This window comes from Symsagittifera roscoffensis, chromosome 7, assembly GCF_963678635.1.
Source record: "Symsagittifera roscoffensis chromosome 7, txSymRosc1.1, whole genome shotgun sequence".
In the NCBI taxonomy this organism is placed as follows: Eukaryota; Metazoa; Xenacoelomorpha; order Acoela; family Convolutidae; genus Symsagittifera; species Symsagittifera roscoffensis.
The window spans coordinates 32,887,157-32,906,161 of record NC_087068.1 but is presented as its reverse complement, the minus strand read 5'-3'; the positions used below and the strand labels follow the sequence as shown (position 1 = coordinate 32,906,161).

At 39.1% G+C, this 19,005-nt stretch overlaps 2 protein-coding genes across 2 annotated transcripts in view; both read right to left on the bottom strand.

Annotated features, from left to right (window-relative positions):
- The window catches only part of LOC134851827 (cilia- and flagella-associated protein 298-A-like), a 107,938-nt gene that overhangs the window by 22,467 nt on the left and 66,466 nt on the right, over positions 1-19,005 (bottom strand). The window lies entirely within an intron of this gene.
- On the bottom strand, positions 2,587-7,365 carry LOC134851825 (N-alpha-acetyltransferase 30A-like). The gene is made up of 4 exons (XM_063868079.1): positions 7,031-7,365; positions 5,410-5,891; positions 3,274-3,462; positions 2,587-2,982 (listed from the first exon to the last, which is right to left on the bottom strand). The coding sequence occupies exons 1-4, from the start codon at positions 7,263-7,265 to the stop codon at positions 2,845-2,847; spliced, it is 1,044 nt and encodes a 347-aa protein (XP_063724149.1). The 5' UTR covers positions 7,266-7,365; the 3' UTR covers positions 2,587-2,844.

The following is a 19,005-nucleotide window of genomic DNA, read 5'->3' as shown; positions in this document are numbered from 1 at the left end:
AAAACCTTGGTAGTTTCTAATAAGCGAGAAGAGCGAAAATTTTGAGAAAATGCTATCTTCCCTTATGCATGAAAAACTTTTACAACCAAATAAGGAGTTGGCGCTTCTGTAGGACAATTTCATGCAACCGGTTCCTTCGATTGAACCCTTTATCTCATATTCAATAGGGTAGTTTCCGAGAATATTCAAAAGTTCAAATAACGGTCAAAAAATTAAAAATTTACTTTTCCAGGGGCGATAAATTTTTGTGTTTAAAACCTTTGTGAGCGGCCGCTTATGCAGGGGAGGTTCTCACAACCCATTGTCTCCATTGAACCTACAATATCAGATCTGAGAGGTTAAATAACAAAAAGGTCAAAACTCAAAAATTTGACTATTCCGAGGGCCATAAGTTTGTTTAAAAAAATTTGAGCGTATCCGCTTATGCAGGGATCTTTTCAAAACGGTTCTATTCATTGAAAACAAAAACTCAGATTTTGTGATGCGTAGTCTTCGAGAAAACGAAAAAAAAATCAAAAATATGGGTCAAATAATACCCCATAGATTTTTTCGAAGGCTGGAGACAGAAGGGTCAAGTAAAAAAGACTGTAGTGAGTATTCAGGCACACAGGGGAGTAGCCGATCTTTCAATTGATATACTTTGAAAACAGTAGAAACAGTTTTTGAAAACAGTAGAAGTGTTTCCAAAAAACTTGGAAATAATTTTCCATAACAAAAATTATTTCAAAAAAACCGATTGTAAACATACTAACTTGAAAAGTGCGGAGGGCAATGTTAAAAAAGCGCTTCTCTTCTAACTACCCAAACTAGGTATTTAAGCAGTTAAAAAAAGGCCGAAATAATTTGTGACGAGGATTTTTTAGCGAAACAACGGGATTTTTTTTTCAGCGAAAAAACAAAGGAAATACAAAGTCAAGGTAGATAAAATTATTTTTTTTGTGGTAGTAAATCAACCACTAAAAACAACAATAAAGCAAAATGCTCGCAGTGAAAAAAAGCAGCAATTCCAAGATGTGATAACTAAGCCGACAACAGATAAGCAGACAAATAATTCGCCGGGAAATTTATCTGAAATCGAATATTTTCCGTTTGAAAAAAAAAAAAAAACAGACGCTGATCAGATTGAAACCCGGATCTTTTTCTCCTCAGGCATATTCGGCACCTCCAGGCTAAGCTGGCCGCGAACGCATAGAAGTTTGAATTCATTATGAACCAAAATACCAAGTGATTCTGTTAAGCAAGTTGTTTACCCTTAAAAAAAGTCTTTACTCCGACTTGACGACGTTTGCTAACTGCAAGCGTAATTAACTCTAGACAACAAATTTACCGCTATGCAAAACAATTGGATAGACAAAATTATCTGAAATGCAGAATTTTCCGGCATGGAAAAGCTGATGCTTGCAACAGAATTTTGTCATGCAAAAGCTAATGTTTGAAACAGAATTTATCAGAGTTTTGAATTTGCAGGCGAAATGTGTTTAAAATTAAAGAATTGCTATTGTTATTTCTGTCGCGCAGAAATTTTGGCAACTCATTGTTTCGACTTTTAAAGAAATTGACGGAACGGAATGTTTGTTTATCGGAAATTTTTACAGCTTTCCATGTATCAAATTTTATTGCTTTAAGGCATCTACATTCAGAACTAGAGGAACTTAATGTCCGAAACGAAAAAAAGCGGAAACTAAACACAGTCGTAAGCTAATTTAACACCTAGGCGAAGTTGCACTGCGCATACACAAGCAAAAATATGACCGAGAACGCTACTGGGAAAAAAACTGAATGAGTAAAACTTTGAGTCTACAAAATTTCATAAGTGACGCACGCCAATTATAAGTCTACAAAATTGCTAAGTGACGCAAGCCAATTGTGATGCATTAGCAGAATCAGTTAATTTGAAAAAAAAATTACCAAATAACATGCCTCAATTTATAGAGCGGACGTATTTAAACTAGTATACAAAAGTTCTTGACACATCCGACCCTGCCCAGGTTTGAACCCTCTTATTTTGCTGCTGGTCTTCTTCCCTACCTCTACCCTAGAGATCTATGATGCCTCAAAGCTAAAGTGCTATTTGCAATATAATAGTCTGTGTTAATATCCTTACCATTGGCTGTACTTAATAGCTGGATTAAATTGAACACATTTTGTCGCAACCATTGCATCGCAACAATATTTGCGACTTAGGTTGGAAAAAAAGTTCATATTATAACACAAGCTTTGCTTGTGTAAAAACATAGTACTTTAAAAAAAGCCGACCGGATTAAAGATGGCACCCAATAAGTATTAAAAAAAAACATTTTTTTTCCACAAAATTCGAGATGCAAGACATCTGTCCGAACACATTAAACACGCTTACCTACATAGCATCAACAAGAGCTCGTTAACAAACTCTCCTTTCTTTTAGCAAAGTTGTTCAGGTAAAAAAGCCGATTACAATATCCCTGCTAAATGCGAGGGTAATCATTTCTGAAAGACTAAAAAACGGCTTTAACTAGTTTTTTTTTTTTACTCAAACTGATTAATAAACATTTGAAATGCAAAGAAATCAGCGTAGTCAATAGATACCTTTTGTAAATCCTGTAGAGCTAATACGAGTCTTGCATAATAATAGTTAAATGTATTACTATTCTTCAATCTTTGTAGATTATAAAAAAGCAAGTGTTGACTACGGTACCTAGATTTAAAACAACGTTGAGCAAATCTTCGAGTGAGTAATCAATTTCGTTCTACGCAACTCGCCCGGAGTGTGGTATCAATCAACTCATCCTTCGATGCTTGCCCGTGGGCGGGGGTTAGTTGTGGTTGCAGATAGGGATGGGTGCTGTGAGAGAGTGGTGTGCGGGGTCACGTAATCCACAGTTTGAGTCTGAAGGCGTCAACTCCATTGAGGTAATACCTGTGGAGTCGCTTGTCCCTGATGAATCCGAATTGCTCGTACAGTCGCATGGCTGCCTTGTTAGTCACTTCTGTCTCTAACACAACCTACAATACACATTTTAGATCGTATGCAAATACAGCTAGTCGTCAGAATTGCTGTGAGTCAACTTAGAAAGGTGCTTGAGCCGCCTCATGAATTAGAACCAACACTTTGTGAGTCAAAATTACGTGCCTCTAACTCCGGTTAGCCTGCTGTAACCTGTAATACCTCTGAACCACCCAAAACAGCTATAACTTTCCTTGCGAGCCAAAAATCTTCCAATTGATCGAATTTTTTGCTAGAAGCTGGCGGAGCTGTGCCGCAGCACCCCACCCTTATTAGTACATGAGACCTACTTCGTCGCATCCCTCGGCAATCATGGCCGAGATGGCGTGAGTGACGAGAGTCCTGCCTATCTTGTGTCTTCTGTAGTGGGAGTGGACTGCGAGCATCGCAATGTAGCCCCTCCTCGCCATCCGGTGCAGATCCAACTTGCACACTATTGCACCCACAAATACACCACCAGCACCACTACGCAGTCTAGCCTGGAGACGAAACAAAAAAATAGTCCCATTTGTCTGTATACGGTGTTGTCAAATCTCACGCACACAAATGTTTCATTTTCTTCAATTATGACTCGCAAAGCATTATCACATCATATATTTTCAGTACCTCAAATTTTGATAGTTTGACAATTTACTTTATATTTATTTTTTGACAAATTCTTGGACTGGAATGTATCTAAGCAACAAAGATAGCCGGTTCCAAAAGTGTTCCAACCACACTGATTGAAGAAAAAATCATTAAGATAGAACAAAAAATTTTTTAAAGAAAGTATACATTTTTCCATTTTTGTTTAAACTTTCCTGATTTTTTTTCTAGAAAAGGCATTTGAATGAGGTAAAAACGCACGCAGGTGTGGTATTTAACAGCTACTATAACGTCAAATTATAGCAGATTTGAATTTGGATGTCAGCCTGTAATCAAATTTTTCTCAGCCTTTATCAAATTTTGTTTTTAAAAAAAAATCAAAACATAGCTTAGAGATGGTCGGAAATTTTACAAAACCGAATAAAATTGATTGAAACTTCATGAGCTATTTTCTTTTATCATATTTCGGAAATCTCAAAACTAAAATCTATTTTTTGAATTGAAATCATTCACGTTTCTTCGTGCCGTTTTCACTTAGCTGGATAGCCTTAATCTCCTTTCTTTAGGCAAACATTTTAAATTAAACTTAACAAGAGCCATTTTTTTTCTTTTTCGCGCAATTTCTGCCTTCGTAACTAGAGAAATTAACTTGCTTTCTTAGCAAGTGAACTGGAAAGGAAACTTAAAAGAAATCACAGGTCAAACCGCGATAAATCTTTTTTTTTGTACATTAAAAATTTGCCCTGACTTTTTAATTTCATTGACTCTGAAAACTTCAGATTAGTTTTCTCGACCTTGAGACAACTTTTTTGAGTTTTTCAAGAATCCAGTGGTAGGACCGACATGAATCGAAGGAAAACTCGAGAAAAAGAAAAACACTTAAATGGCAAAAAAAAAGTTTTTTTTCGCTAAATTCTTGTTGTTCTTAGAGGGACGATTGAAAACAAAAAAAAAACAAAAGACGGAGAGAAATTTCGGTTTTAGAAAATGTGAAAATCGCAGCAAAAAAAAAACGTTCAGTCTGTCATCGAAAAATTTTGGACATAGAGACTAGTTTTTTAAAATCGAAGTCACGACTAGCAAGAGTTTACACAGAAGCGAAGTTACACTTCGCAAACACAAGCAAAAATATGACCGATAACGCTACTGAGAAAAACTGAATGAGTAAAACTTTGAGTATACAAAACTTCTTAAGTGACGCACGCCAATTATGAGTCTACAGAATTGCAAAGTGACGCACAGAGGCGAAGTTGTACTTCGCATACACAAGCAAAAAGTGACGCACGCCCATTATGAGCGGATTGGCGTGCGTCACGCATTTTAACTTATATGCGAAAACTAGAGCGGACGCATTTTAACTAGCATACGAAAAAGTTCATTGAAATATCCGACCGTCCAGGTTGGAACCCTCTTATTTTGTTGCTGGTCGCCTGAAACCTGGAAGCTAAAGTGCTATTTGTAATTTAATAGTCTGCTTTCATATCGTTAGCATTGGCTGTACTTAATAGCTTGTTTAAGTACAGCCAATGCTTAATAGGCTGTACTTAATAGCTTGATAATGGTTAGTGATCAAAATGAACACATTATGTCGCAACAATACTTGCTTCGCAACAATATTTGCGATTTAGGTTGGAAAAAAAAGATAGTTCACACCATACTATAACACAAGCTTTGCGTAAAAGTAAATATGATAAAACACTTGACCTCTTAGATTTCCTTGAGATAGTTCAAAAAAAAACACCGCACACCATATTTGCTTCAGGTTTTCTAGTGACGTGGTGTGAACCATAAGTTACAACCAGTTATGCGTGGCTTCACTGGGCGAATACACTGTACTGTACCTTGAAACAAAGCTGTGGCCAGTTGTGTATGAAGTATCTGTAGGTGTAAATAGAGTAGGGTTCTGAGAGGTCTTTGGTGATGAGGGCGATGATACCCTCCAAGTCTCTCTCGTCTTCATAGGCACTTATGTCCACTCCTACCTGAGGGTCTATTAAGTTCTCTCCGTCTTTATCCAAACAAGCAGAGGAAGTACTAGTACCTTGGTTACTGCAGCTACTACTACTACTGTTACTATTCGTATTTAAGTCTGTTTTAATACTACTTAGGCATTTCGTTTGATCCGTGACTAATTCTGAGTTTTCTGCTGTCCATGACGAAACTTCGTTTTCACTATTTCGTTTTAAGGCGTTCTTTTCTGGCCAAGATATGTTGCATGTACTTGAGGTTTGCGAGGTCCCGTTCAACATGAGGCGTTCCATGTTAGAACAAATAGCGTCCGATCCTGTTGACGAGCCGTTAGTAGAGGGCAGAGACTCATTAGCTGTAACAAGCTTTGAAATAGTACAACATAGCCAACAGATTGTTGGAAGTGCAGAAAAACAAGGAAACCGAGTTAAGTTGATTGAAAACGTGTGAGCAATTTTCAATTTTTATATTTTGAATCACTTTAAACCTCATCGACGAATTTCAAGAAGTGTGCATCATAGGAAATTCTTTTCTTAAAATTAACCAATTAAGAGAAAACTGGATCAGTAGGTTATTTTTCAGAAATTCAGAAAAATAAAGTCAATTTTAGAAACTAGAAATTATTCACGCTTTTCGTAAACTTCCTGCTTGCTATTTGAAAGTTTTGTGGAGTTTGACTTCCTTTTAACAAACTTAAAAATAAAGCAAAGCCAAACCGCGAAAAATCAAATTCGATCGTGAACAAATTTTAAAGACTTTTTCTTGTCTCAAATGTTGAGAGGAAAAAATTGAAAATCAAAAAATATATAAAACAAAACAACGATAGCCGGTTACTGTGCAAAGCCGATTTTTCTGTGTGATATGATAGCACGATCTGCAAAAAAAACGAAAAAAAGGTATTTTCGACAAGCATAGTCAAATAGGTTTTTCTGTGTGATATGATAGCACGATCTGCAAAAAAAAACGAAAAAAGGTATTTTCGACAAGCATAGTCAAATAGGCCAATTGTAAAACAGTTTCTGTAGAAAAATGACCAGAAAAACGAATCGCAGAAAAAATATCAAAAGTTCTGCAGAATTTTTTTGATTCCCAAAATGGCGCTTAAAAATTTCAAAAACTAACTTTCCTCCAGTAAAAATAAGTTTTCATGTCTTAAATTAAGCTTAAATAGGCTATTGTAAGCCTGCCAACCTTTTTTGACAAACATTTTTAGCTCGAAATTCAAGTCAATTTAAAATCAGGTAAATTTAAAATAATCCTTGTAATTTGGTCCCCGTGTAATTCAGTCTAAAAATTGGTCATTCCAGTTTTTCTTGACACTGAAACAACTTTTTTTAAAGTTTTTTTTTACTCCGAATCACGACTAATATGGTTTTAATATGATACCACACTTAAGATACCTCAAAAGACCACCAGCGATCTTTTGAGGTAGTCAAAATTTGGGAAAAACAAATCTAAACGTTGGGGGTGGTCTGCACAAAAATTACAACTTACCACCGTTTGTAGAGTTGTTTTGTCCTTTAACTGATTCTAAATGTGGAATACACCCATTTTGAAAAGGAGCGCTTTGGTCCATCTCGCCTTGGCAAGACTTAAAGCTCAGGTCTGAGCTGCTTTCAACGTGGCCATTATCCAGTAACTCTTTCATTGCTTTGGACGGTTTCGAATTATTTGGGTGTAACAAAACGCCGTTCTGAGGGTACTTGTCAGATTTTTGGTCCGACGACATCTCATAGCGAGAAAGGAGCTAGTGTTTCATACAGATTTATTTGAAATAATGTAGTAGCAATTGCGTTGCAACGCAGAATTGTGAGATGTATTCATTTAGACATCTGAAATTAAGAAAAAAGTAAAATCTTTTTCTAATTTAAAGTTGTATCAAATTAGTGACTCAGTCTGTGAACAGAGGAATAAGAAGATAGGTTAATTGCAAAAAAAGTATGTGGAAAGCATCCGAATATCGAGAATTGCAATGTATTATGGTATTTAATATAGTACGACAACAGATACGCCAACTATACAGAACTCTATATTTGAATGCAAATCTCAACAAATAATCATCAATTTTAGACGAGGTTAAATTTTCTTGTCAAAACATGCATACAGAAACTGAACCGCAAAGCATTGCATAGATAACGTCAGCTCAAATTATCTTTTTTTCTTTTCCGTTGCCTAAAACATTAAAATTCAAGCCTAGGAATGTCTATTGATCACGTCGAAAAATAATATTACTCGGCCAACAAAAGCTGTTTACGCTACATGGTAGTGTGTAGATATGGAAAAAGGATAAACAGCATGTGAGACAATTAACAGTAGTTTCAGTCATGAATTCGCTGGTAAAAACCATGAACGGGAAAAGATACTTTGTCTTCTTTATAATTTATAGTTCATCGTCATTATGTATACTCAATGTATCATCGGCAGCTTGCATGCCTTCCTGGCTAATTCTTTCTGCGGTGTCTTGGCTGCTAATATCTTCCAGCTTTTCATCTTCAAGTTTGGCATTCTCCGGATCATGCTGCTGTTTGTGAATGTTTTCCATTGCATCGTCGTCTACCCCTACGAAGCATGTGCTCTCTTGTGATACTAATTCAAGCATGTCTCCTTGGCTCCTCCCGTCCCGTTCGTCGCTTCCATCTTGCCCAGCGAACACTGTCAACTCATCGATCTCTATATCCAATCCACCCCCCTCGCCAACACTCATCAACTCATCCGCATCTGCACATAAAGACAAGCCAGGTTGACTTCCCGCAGTCGAAATAGTTTCCGTCTCCAGACACATTTTACCCTCCCAATCCAAATCAGACCCCTTGATCAGCGCTTCTGGTTGTTCCACATTGTCATTGCTCCCACCAGCATCATGTTCCTTTGCGAGTTTCAAATTGTGCTGCTGTTTCTGATGCTCAACCAACTTCTCTAGATCTCCAAACACGTGCTGACAGTCCTTCTTGAAACACCCAAAATGCATCTCGCAACAGTGGTGCACCTGTTTGACATGTTGCAGCAGATCCGCGGCTTGCAGGAACTTCTCGCTGCACATTGAACATTGCTGGGCAGCTGAAAGAGTGACGTTGTGTTTCAGTTCTAAATGAGCACTCAGTTCATGTTTGTTCAGAAACTGCTTCTCCGCTATCGACACACTAGCTTTACACGCAGTACACTCGAACACGGAATCAATCCAGAACTTTTTGGAGCAATCTGCACAGTTGAGGAGCGAAAATCCTTGCAACTTCTTAACTTTGCTTTTGGACTCCATATCATGCCTCTCGTTTACTCTCTCATCAACTTCGCCTTCCTCAGGAACTGGATCCCGGCAGTCAAATACAGCTTCTTTCTTTTCCTTCTTCGGAGACGATCTACTGAGCTTTTCCGCAGCTTTCCGTGGTGATCTTTCGCGACCACCTTTCCTGTCAGTCCTCAATCCCAGTTCTTCTGCCGTCTTTATGATTCCCAGACACCACTCCATGTGTCTTGAGATGTCATATTCTGAGTTAAAGAGCCAGTGGCAGCCAGGTTTGGGACACTTCTTATGGAACTTGCACATGTCGTGTGTTTTGGAATTATGTTCCATGAGCTTGTCTGGAGCGTCAACAAAAACAGGGTGACCAGGGCACAACAAACACTGGAAGTTGCCAGAAACGGTCATTTTGTGCTTAGCCACCTGATGCGCAGAGAGCTCGTTAAGAGTCAGGAACTTCTTATCGCATTTGTCTTTTCGACAGTAGAAAACAGACGGACGCGGATTGGTGATGAAGTTACAGTCTGTGCATCTCCAGAAATGCTTTTCCGACAGTTTTACGGAAACTTTCGAGCCGGACTTCGACTTTTTAGCCAACTTCGAATTGCGTGTGTGCTTCGTATTTTCAGAGCAGGCATGAGGTTTATTGCCTTCTTTGAAATGAAAAACAAATTGACATCGTTTGTTCCGTTTGCAAAACGTGTGCTTGTTGCATATCTTATGTTCTCGGATTCTGTGATTTCCCAGATCTCCAAAATTAGAGAAGCTCATCTTGCATGTATCGCAACGAATCGTGCCGATAGTCTGCACATGTTTATTGTGTCTATACGTCAGATGCATGCTATACTCAGTATTATCAGTGAAAGGCAACACATTCTTATTCACACAAAGCACACAGGTGCGTGACACAGTCTCAGTTTTCACTTGACTGCAGCAAGCACAGCTTTTGGGTCCCAGAAACTCAGAGGACTCGATTGTTGGATGGTTTCTACATTCGGACGATGCATTCAGGTGTTTCTTCAGACTCGAAAGCGAGTCCACCAAAATGTCGCATGCCATGTTTGGACAGGCAAAATGATTCTCACAATAGCCATGCTTGTCCGATCTGTGCTGCCGCCAACGTGACACCGAGAATGACGCCGTGCCTGGACACTGAGGACAAATGTACTCCAAGTCACGTGTTAATTCGTCTTTTTTGTGATCTAGTTTCAAGTGTGCGTAAAACTCGTATTTGTCTGCGCAAACCGCATCGCATTCCGTGCACTTGTACAGCTTGATAGTATGCAAGCCGAAGTCGCATTTAGCACACACTTTCAACTGGCTTTGCTCGTACACGAACCAGGGACGTATTGAATAGTCTGCGTCTAGTACAAAGTCGCATTCTTTTCTCAGGTGGGTTTCCAGCTTTCCTCTGCTCATGATCGTATGACAGTTCCGCCTTGGACATTTGATGTGGTTCCTACACACACGGTGTTTTTTGTTTTTGTGCGCAATCAGGCCCGGCAAATCGTTTTTGAACGATTGGGATTTTTCTTTGCAAAGGGTGCAATGAAAGTCGCCCTTGTTCGAAATGCGATGTTGTTTCTCGAGATGGTAGGCAAGTTCATCTTGCGTGTAGAACGTTTGTTGTTGGTCCAGAGAACACTTGTCGCAGATAAGTTCAAATTGCTTGGGAATTCTCATTGGACAATCTGCACATTTAATAGTATCAGCAGATGATCCCAAAACATCTTTGCTCTCGGGGGCTGAAGCGTCACTTGAAATATGGCCATGATAAATAAGGACTCCAGCAGAGGACTGTTGCTCTTCATGTTGTTCCATTTTGTGGATTTTTAACTGTTGATCACGACCGACTATCAATTGCAAACAGCCTTCAAGACACTCCACATGCTCCTGACAAAAATGAGAGGCTCTGTGGTTCAACACTTTCTCGTAGCTGTCAAACACCTCGGTACAGTAATCACATCCAATGTCGGTCATGTCCATTGAGCATCCATGTGCTTCAATTGCATGAAGTGCCAAGTATTTGGCATCGAAGAAAAGTAGATCACACTTAGAGCAGTTTTTCAGAGTCGGGTTATAGACAAGGGGACATTTATTGCAATAGAATAGTCCCTTTCTTTTGAACTCATCCTTGTTCGCACTCTGAATCATGGCTCTTGTAACTTCCGCATTATTCACACCAATTCTGTTCTTTTTAACGTGCAGTTTGGGCGCATTATCGCATGGGGCCATACTTAACACTATTATCTCATCTTTAGCTTCTGCAAACATGGACTTTGATTCATTCACCTGCACTATTTTCAATTCGTCATCCGAGAACACACCATCAGCCTCGTCCATGATTTTGCTGAGCGTCTCCTTATCCACACCTGGCTTCTTCTTCGGCTTGCAATTGTGACTCTTCTTCGCTGTGCTGAAATCCTTCTCACACAGGTCACAAAAATACCTGCTGTGTTTATTTTCCAGATGCAGCTTGTAGTTATCTTTGCTGAACAGCATGTCGCACCCGTAGCTGCACTGGTAGTGTTCGCCGCCATTACACAAGTGTTGGTCCAACAGGTGGTTGTGCAATGCCCGCACATCTGCTAACTTCTGCTGACAGTAGGAACACTTCAGATCCATCGGAACTCTGAGTTGGTGAGCTGCGCTCATGTGGATGGCCAGCTTCGTCTCCATCAGAAACTGTTTCTTACAGATTCTACACGTATGGCCTCCGTCAGCCGGACACACAAAATGACAGAGTCTGCATTGAGTTGTTCGGGATTTTGATTTACTTTCTGCTCTAGTAGTTGTTTTGCTTTTGTCACTCAACTTGCTTCGACCAATTGCTGAGTCCCTAGTAGGACTGGATCCCATGTATTTATCATACTTGACATTTATATCGGGTGAAATTGGTCTTCTCATTGGAGATTTGTTTCTGACTAGCTCTTGTCTGCGGTTAGACCTGCTTCTAGAGCGAGCTCGAGACATCGCACTCCTTGATCTGACATCGGACACAAGCGACAAATCTCGAGGAGGACTTCCTCTGTAGTACAAACCATCCTTGTACACAGGCAGCCGAGTAGTCAATATACCACCACGGGGAACAAACTCCTCTGCGTAAAGATTCGATCTCCCTATAGCACGAGCCCTTCCCCTGTTAATCGCGTTAGCATTTTCGTCTTCCAACTGGTGAATCTCATTAGGCGGACTTTCTTCACGAGACGCATTAGTGGCTAGTTCTACAACACGCTGTCGGCTGGCCAAGGTTCTTGTACTAAACGGGTCAGCAGCCGAAATATCTTCAAATTGGAACTCTCTTTTCACATCCCTCTGTCTTGATTCAACAGAAGTGCCAAAGTAAGACGAAAGTTTTAGGTCTGATCTCGATGATGTTGAATAGACGGGTGCCTTGGAAGCTTTATTCGCAAACATCATATTGATTTCGTCTTCGAGAGCAAGTGGAGCTTTGTTCGAGTTTCCTTTTTCCGAGCCCAATCTATCGCCTATTTTATGTCGCATCGTATCAACCTCAGTCGAATAGGACGATGATCTTTGAGTCAAAAATTCCATGGCTGATGTTCGCTTTGAGAGCGTGTTGGATTCTTGGCCATGATCATCCATGAGATTTTCGATGAGTCCTCTTGCCTCCTCAAAAGTTGTGCCTCCGTCTCTGACCATTCGTTTGCGACCAGAAGCCATTTCAGGAGAAGGTGATCGTTGCCTTTTGGAACGAGCGCTGAAGTCAAAACTCATTACTTTTGGGGGTGGCAGATCTTTTTCTCTTTCCCTTGGCGCCTCAACTGGCGGACTCTGTGGCGTACAAGTGGAGTGAAATATTTCCAAGTGTTTTTCAAGAGGCCCACTTAGCAAATCATTGCACTCAATACATGCGTGACAGGAGTAAACGTGTTCAGCAAGTGCCCTTGAATGAGTTCCGAGAACTAGCGTCTTACAACCGAAAAGACATTCCAGATGTTCAAACTGGCAAACATGATTCAATTGAAAATGGGATCGGAGCGCCAGCGGGTTCTTGTAGAACACAGTGCCGCATACTTCGCATTGCGTATGTTCATCCGGTAGACAACCGTGGTGTTCGAACTCGTGTACGTACAGATCTGGCTTGGACTTGAATTTCTGGCCACATCTGCTGCAACAGAACTCTCCGGGCGGGTATGCATACTTGCACATCATGCACTTGAACCATGCATTTGGGATCTCTTCTTCAACTCTCACCGGCTGGGCAACAGTGAGGAAAACAGCAGTGGAAACTGTCAACGAGGTCCACTTTTTCTCCGCAATCATTCGACTGACGAACGTTTCCACATACTGCTGATACTCATAAGGTGGAACCTTCATCATGCCAAGTGTATTTTTGATCGCTGTTATCAGTCTGTTAATTCGCATTTCTGACGTCATATTCGTCAGTTTCAGCACAGTCGCGTACTCTTCGTTCAGCCTCGTGATAATTGTGGCTTCAGATGGTCCGCTGCTTCTGGTTCCTTCTTCGCTCTCATACCCAATCTCCATAACATCATCTGACTCGCTTTCTTTCCGCATCATTTTCAAGTAGCGCTCTTTCCTTTGTTCGATCACACTTTTGACAGCATCGCTAATTGGAGGTGGTGCTCCCTGGAAAGACGGCCTCTCCGCTTCAAAGTCATGCTCTGATGCTGATCGCCCATTATTATTATGTAAACTAGCTCGGAATGTAGCAAATTTGGTTTTACGGTCTGGCTTGAAACTATTGTATATATATGCGTATTTCGGGTCTACGGGAACATTCGAGCTCTGCTCGTAATCAGGTGGCTCTGGATAAGCACTGGAGTAAGCTGCGGAAGATGAAGTGCCATAGTAAGCGTTGTATGAATTGTAGCCACTTGGGTTGTACGCTGGCTCATTTTGAGATTGTTGCCGTCTCAGCCAGTCAGCTGGATGCATCACAACCAACTGAAGTAATCAAAACAATCCGTTAGAAAATTCGCTGTTCTCAGAATCTGAAAACGGAAAATTGACACTTAATTATGCTACTTATATTGGAAAAAGTATGCGCAAGTAACACAGAACGTTCTAGAAAAAGCAATCTAAAACAATGTTCACCCTTTAAACTTCCTGTTTTTCCCCCAAAAAGGGCGACTGAATTAGATTAAAATTGTAAGCCAGTTGTTCTCGACACAGACCATTTTTTCGAGTTTTCTCAAAATCCCAATCACGACCAATAAGGCTTTAATATTCATATCAAATGGTTTGATGATGCTTAACACAGGACGACTCAACAGCACTGCAGATGACACTGAGCACAAGTGTCCCCAATGCAACAGAGATGTCACTGACGTTAACTCATCAAAATGCTGCGACAAGTGTGAGAATTGGTCCATCAAAAGTGTTCAAAGCTACCAACGGTGATTTACTAAGGTCAACAGGCTGTCTCTGGTTCTGTACTGCATGTCGCGATCCAGTTAAACAATTTTTGAAGGGCGACTTGGCTTCCAGCATGGCGAAGCAAATCTCAACAAGCTTATCAGAAAGAAAGTAGCCAATCACCATAATGCAAGTTAAGTCAATTAGTTCAAACGTTAATTTTTTTTCCAATAAGCAATATAATATAAGTAACCCCAACTTGAATCATGAAATAAAAATATCGGGAATATCTGAATTTTGCAACACCAACGGTGAAATAATTTTTCGTCGGATATTATATATTATGAGTCAAAACGGGTCAATTAAATATTTCAACATCTGGGAAAAAAAGATCCTTATATCATGAACGTTAAGCTACTTGGAAAATGGCGAAGTGACCTCATAAAGCCTAGAACTGTACTGGCTAGACTATCAAATGAATGGACGACCCGCAAAATTTTGTCAAATTCTGCTCGATTGAAATCGTTTAAACCAAATAGCGGAAACATTTGCATATCCAAATGATTATGGAAGGAAGACCAAGAAAAAGAAAAAAAATGTCTCAAAACACGTTGGAAGCTCATTAACCAAGGGAACTTGAAATCTGATATGAAGATTTAAAGGTTTGAAGTTTTTCAGAAAAATAAAAAGGGTCGATTGACTACTAAAGCCTAGAACTGTACTGGCTAGACTATCAAATGAATGGACGACCCGCATGTTCGCAAAATCTGGCAAAAAATCTTTAGTATTGAACCTTAAAAAACTAAAATGTCAATGCACATCGAGTAACAAAACTCATCATCAGGACATATCTGAAAAACAAAAGAACACTGTAGAAAGAACAACAAAATTACATACACTGGTAGCACCAGAAAGTAATTTTATAAAAGTTATAGGCAGGCAACAACGAAGTTGCAACAATACTGAACCACACGCGCCCCCATTCGAGCCAATGAAATCTCACCAACAAGTTCTTCGATTTGAATTCGTCGCGAGTATTGATGGATGGTCGTAACTGGGAAATACTCAGAGCTTCTAATGATAAAAGAGTTGACAGACTGTTGCTGCTTTCAATAATTTTTGTGCTTAAGGGAATTGTTGATTTTGTAATATCTAAATGTAGTCGAACTGGAGCAGCCTTGTTACCGTTCCCAGAGACGAGTCGTAAGATGTCGGACAGTTTGCCCGACAAATAGAGCGTTGCACCTCACACGAGTAAATTTTATACACATGACTTCTGAACAAAGAAACAGGTTCCTTAAGCGCAGACACATTAAGAACAACAAACTGTACTGGTCACCATCAGAATTGTCTATGTCACCGTCAGAATAAATTTTTCTCAGAAAACTGTCGAAAACGGAACCACGGTACTGAACAAAAGCAAAAACTTTGGCATCACTTTTCTTTGATTTTTAGGTTTATCATGATCAGCAATAATAATATCGGTAAGTGCTTTTCTAACAATAAGGTTGTAAAATGCCGGAGGATACCGGTTTTTCTCAAGTATGGACATTCCGAACTTTATAAAACCATTAAACAAGCACCCGGATGAGCATGAACGATAAACCCTGTTCACCATGCCTGCTACAATCGAACGTTTATACTTCGCAGGAGCAACAGTGTGGAAGAAAAGCACTTAGTGTGGAAGAAAAACACTTAGTGTGGAAGAAAAGCACAAGTTCATACACAATTCAGTGTCTGTAGGTTTATGGTACCAAGTAGTGGATAAGCTGGTATCAAATTTCTGCACTAAAAATCTTTAAAAAAAAGGTAAACAGCCAGAAAACTCATGTTCACAAATATTCAACACCCGCAGTTTAATCAATCGTGATAAACGAATTGCCTGAGCAAACATTTTAACCTTAGAACCGTTTGATTTCATCTTCGTCATTGAAAGATGGTTCAAACAAACCATAGACGACAAAAAAACTATTTTTGACTGAATTCATTCTCTCTAGATCTGATCAACCTGCTAAAACAATTCTAAAAAAGAAATTCCGTGTCATGGTAAAGATTGGAGTCAAAACCTCGATATTGACTTATAGAGAAGAGTTGAGCTCTATTTTTAAAAGCAGTGCATGCGGCTGTACAATTTTAGTAAATCGTAAAAAGTTATCTGCCCCTGTCATCTGAAATGGAATGAAGTAACAAGGTTAATTGAATACAAAGCTCTAATCTCAAAAGCTGACCATCATGTTATTTGTGGCGAATTGAATCTTGATAGTGTTAACTGGTCTGATTATTCCGCAAATGACGCCAGCTTTCAATTCTCTTGACAAAGTTAGAGACTTAGAGCTCCAACCGGTAGTCGATTTCCCAACAGCCACCAGCGGCATCCTTGATAACGTCTTCACAAGTAAAATTGTAGAAAAACTACACTATACGAGAACAATTGAGCCAATAAACAGTTTATCAACTCACGACGGCGTAACTACTTCAATTAGAATAAAAACGGGTGTCAGCTACATCAGACTAAACATTAGAAAACTCACATTTAGTTTCTGCCGAGGCGACTGCGTTCAACTCTGTAACATGATAGTAAAAATTTCTTTCATTGGAATATGTTGGAGCAATGTCGATGTTCTTCTTCAATAATGGTACGATTGGATTCGTTCGATTATTCAAAAATCGGTCCCAAAAAGAACTGCACATCGTATACAGCTCTCTCCTTGGATCAAACCAATTACTTAGAATCTCATGAAGCGGCTAAAGCCGAAAGGAAACTCCCATGAATTTGAAAAAAAACTCAGTTTCTTCAACCGAAACACTACTCTATGTGACCAGATTAATTTTAAATCTTGGCTAGCAGTAGGTCAGCAGGATCTTTTTAGATATTTTCGCTCTTTCAAACAGACGAAAACTCCCCCATCGAATTTCTATCAGGACGAACGATTCAACTTCTTAGGCCTACTTGTTCTCCGAAAGTTAGGCCATAAGTTCTTAGCATCAATTTTTACTGAATCTTCCTTTTACCAGTACTCAAATTCAGTTCAAGAAACTGCAACAGTGACAGTCTTCGACACAACTATATGCACAATTGAACAGATATGTAATGCATTAGATATCAAAAAAGCAACTGGACCTGACTAAATTCCGCCAATTTTTTACAGGAAATGCTCCAACGTACTTACCAAATCGCTATCTCAAATCTTTTCATAAAAGAGAAAATGCATTTTTCCTTAACTGTAGAAACATTCAATTATAAGACACACTTTTAAAAAAGATGACAAAACGAACGTATAAACTATCGACAAGTATCTCTTTTATCTTCTATATCAAAATTTTTCGAACAATGCATGTTTAATGCGCTATATACACTGGAACTCTTTTTCCACGAGTACCAATACGGATTTCGAAAAATAAGATCTGGCATAACTCAGCTTATTGTTTATTTAGAATCAGTATGCAAAGCCATAGAAATTGGTCAAAGGCTTCACGTTACTTAAACCGATTACGAAAAAAAACATTCGACCATATATACCATAGCATTTTATTGCTAAAACTATTCAATCATGGGGTTGATGTTTAACTTTTAAAGCTACTTATTTCCTATTTATCCAGTAGACAACAATGCGTACAAGTTGGCAATACTCTATCAGATTCCATTCAAATAACGAAAGGAGTCCCACAAGGATCGATTCTGGCTAGTCTGTTCTTCTTAGTATACATTAACAACATCCCATCCACCTGTAAAAACAGTGTTCTTCTATGTGCCGACGATTCGATATTCATTTGCCCTGATTTATCTTCTATCCGCTTTCAATTTGATTTATCACGAGTAGCCATTTGGAGAGAAACAAATTACCACTTAATGTCGATAAATGCAAACATCTAACGATGGTCAAACTAACTATTCAATTTTTCTTAACGGCCAAATGAAAGAGAAACATAATGCTAAAAAGATTTAGGCATCAGATTTTGCAACGACCTGAAACGAGACGAACAGATCAAATATGCGTCAAGAAAAGTAATGTTTTCTTTATGGTCAAACAAAAGTACCCTCCTGTCAAAAGTTTCGAAGATTCAAATAGACAAATCAATTATATTGCTAATCTTAATATACGGCAGTCAGTGTTGGTCGGCTACTATCTACCGCCTGAAAATTCTTGCAAACTTGCAAAAGCGTGTTTTAAACTGGTCAGCTGGCTATAAGAGCCACAAATCAAACCTTATCAAATGTAATTTATTTGCCCTCTCCTTATATATGCAATTGCAGGAACTCCTTCTTCTCTCGAAAATAATTAATGGCTTTTACGACTCTGATATAAGCAAATATGTCTGATTCAGTAACACATCTAGAGATTTGAGATCCAGTGACTGTTCAAAGTTTGACTATTCCCTTCCAGTTAAGAAAATTTACCAGCAGAGTTTTTTTGTTCAGACATCAGCACTAGTATACAGACAGACAAACAGAGGTAGTAGGTAACTTCCAAGGACTGAACTGAAGCCAAGGCAAATCAGAAACATGTGATAGCATCTCCATCAAAACTACAACGAACTTGTCAGTGATACTTGGAGAAGTTGAACCAGAACTCTCAGAAGTCAAGAATTGGGACCCAGGTCTCGCGTATTATATGCCGAATTCAAAACAATAGATCATCATCATAATACAACAGTTTAACCCCTACGAGTTTTCTTTGAAATAGTCAATATTGGGGGAAAACAAAACCTGCTCTATGCTTCTTTCCAGTCATTTTCAGTAAAGTGGTCCGAACAACAAGCGTTGCTATGTTAAAGTGAAGCCCATATTCGAACAAAAACAGGCTTGAAACTTTTTTTTGGTCATTTTGACTGAAAAAAAAAACAAAAGATAAAACCGCAGCTTCATAGCTCAGAAAATATACTTCCA

Excerpts from the sequence above, each read along its gene's own strand:
- LOC134851825 (XM_063868079.1), bottom strand. The coding sequence starts at position 7,265 with ATGTCGTCGGACCAAAAATCTGACAAGTACCCTCAGAACGGCGTTTTG. Across the intron at positions 5,892-7,030 it reads AAACAACTCTACAAACGGTG|CTAATGAGTCTCTGCCCTCT; the intron begins GTAAGTTGTAAT and ends AGCTTGTTACAG. Across the intron at positions 2,983-3,273 it reads TTGCCGAGGGATGCGACGAA|GTTGTGTTAGAGACAGAAGT; the intron begins GTAGGTCTCATG and ends TGTGTATTGTAG.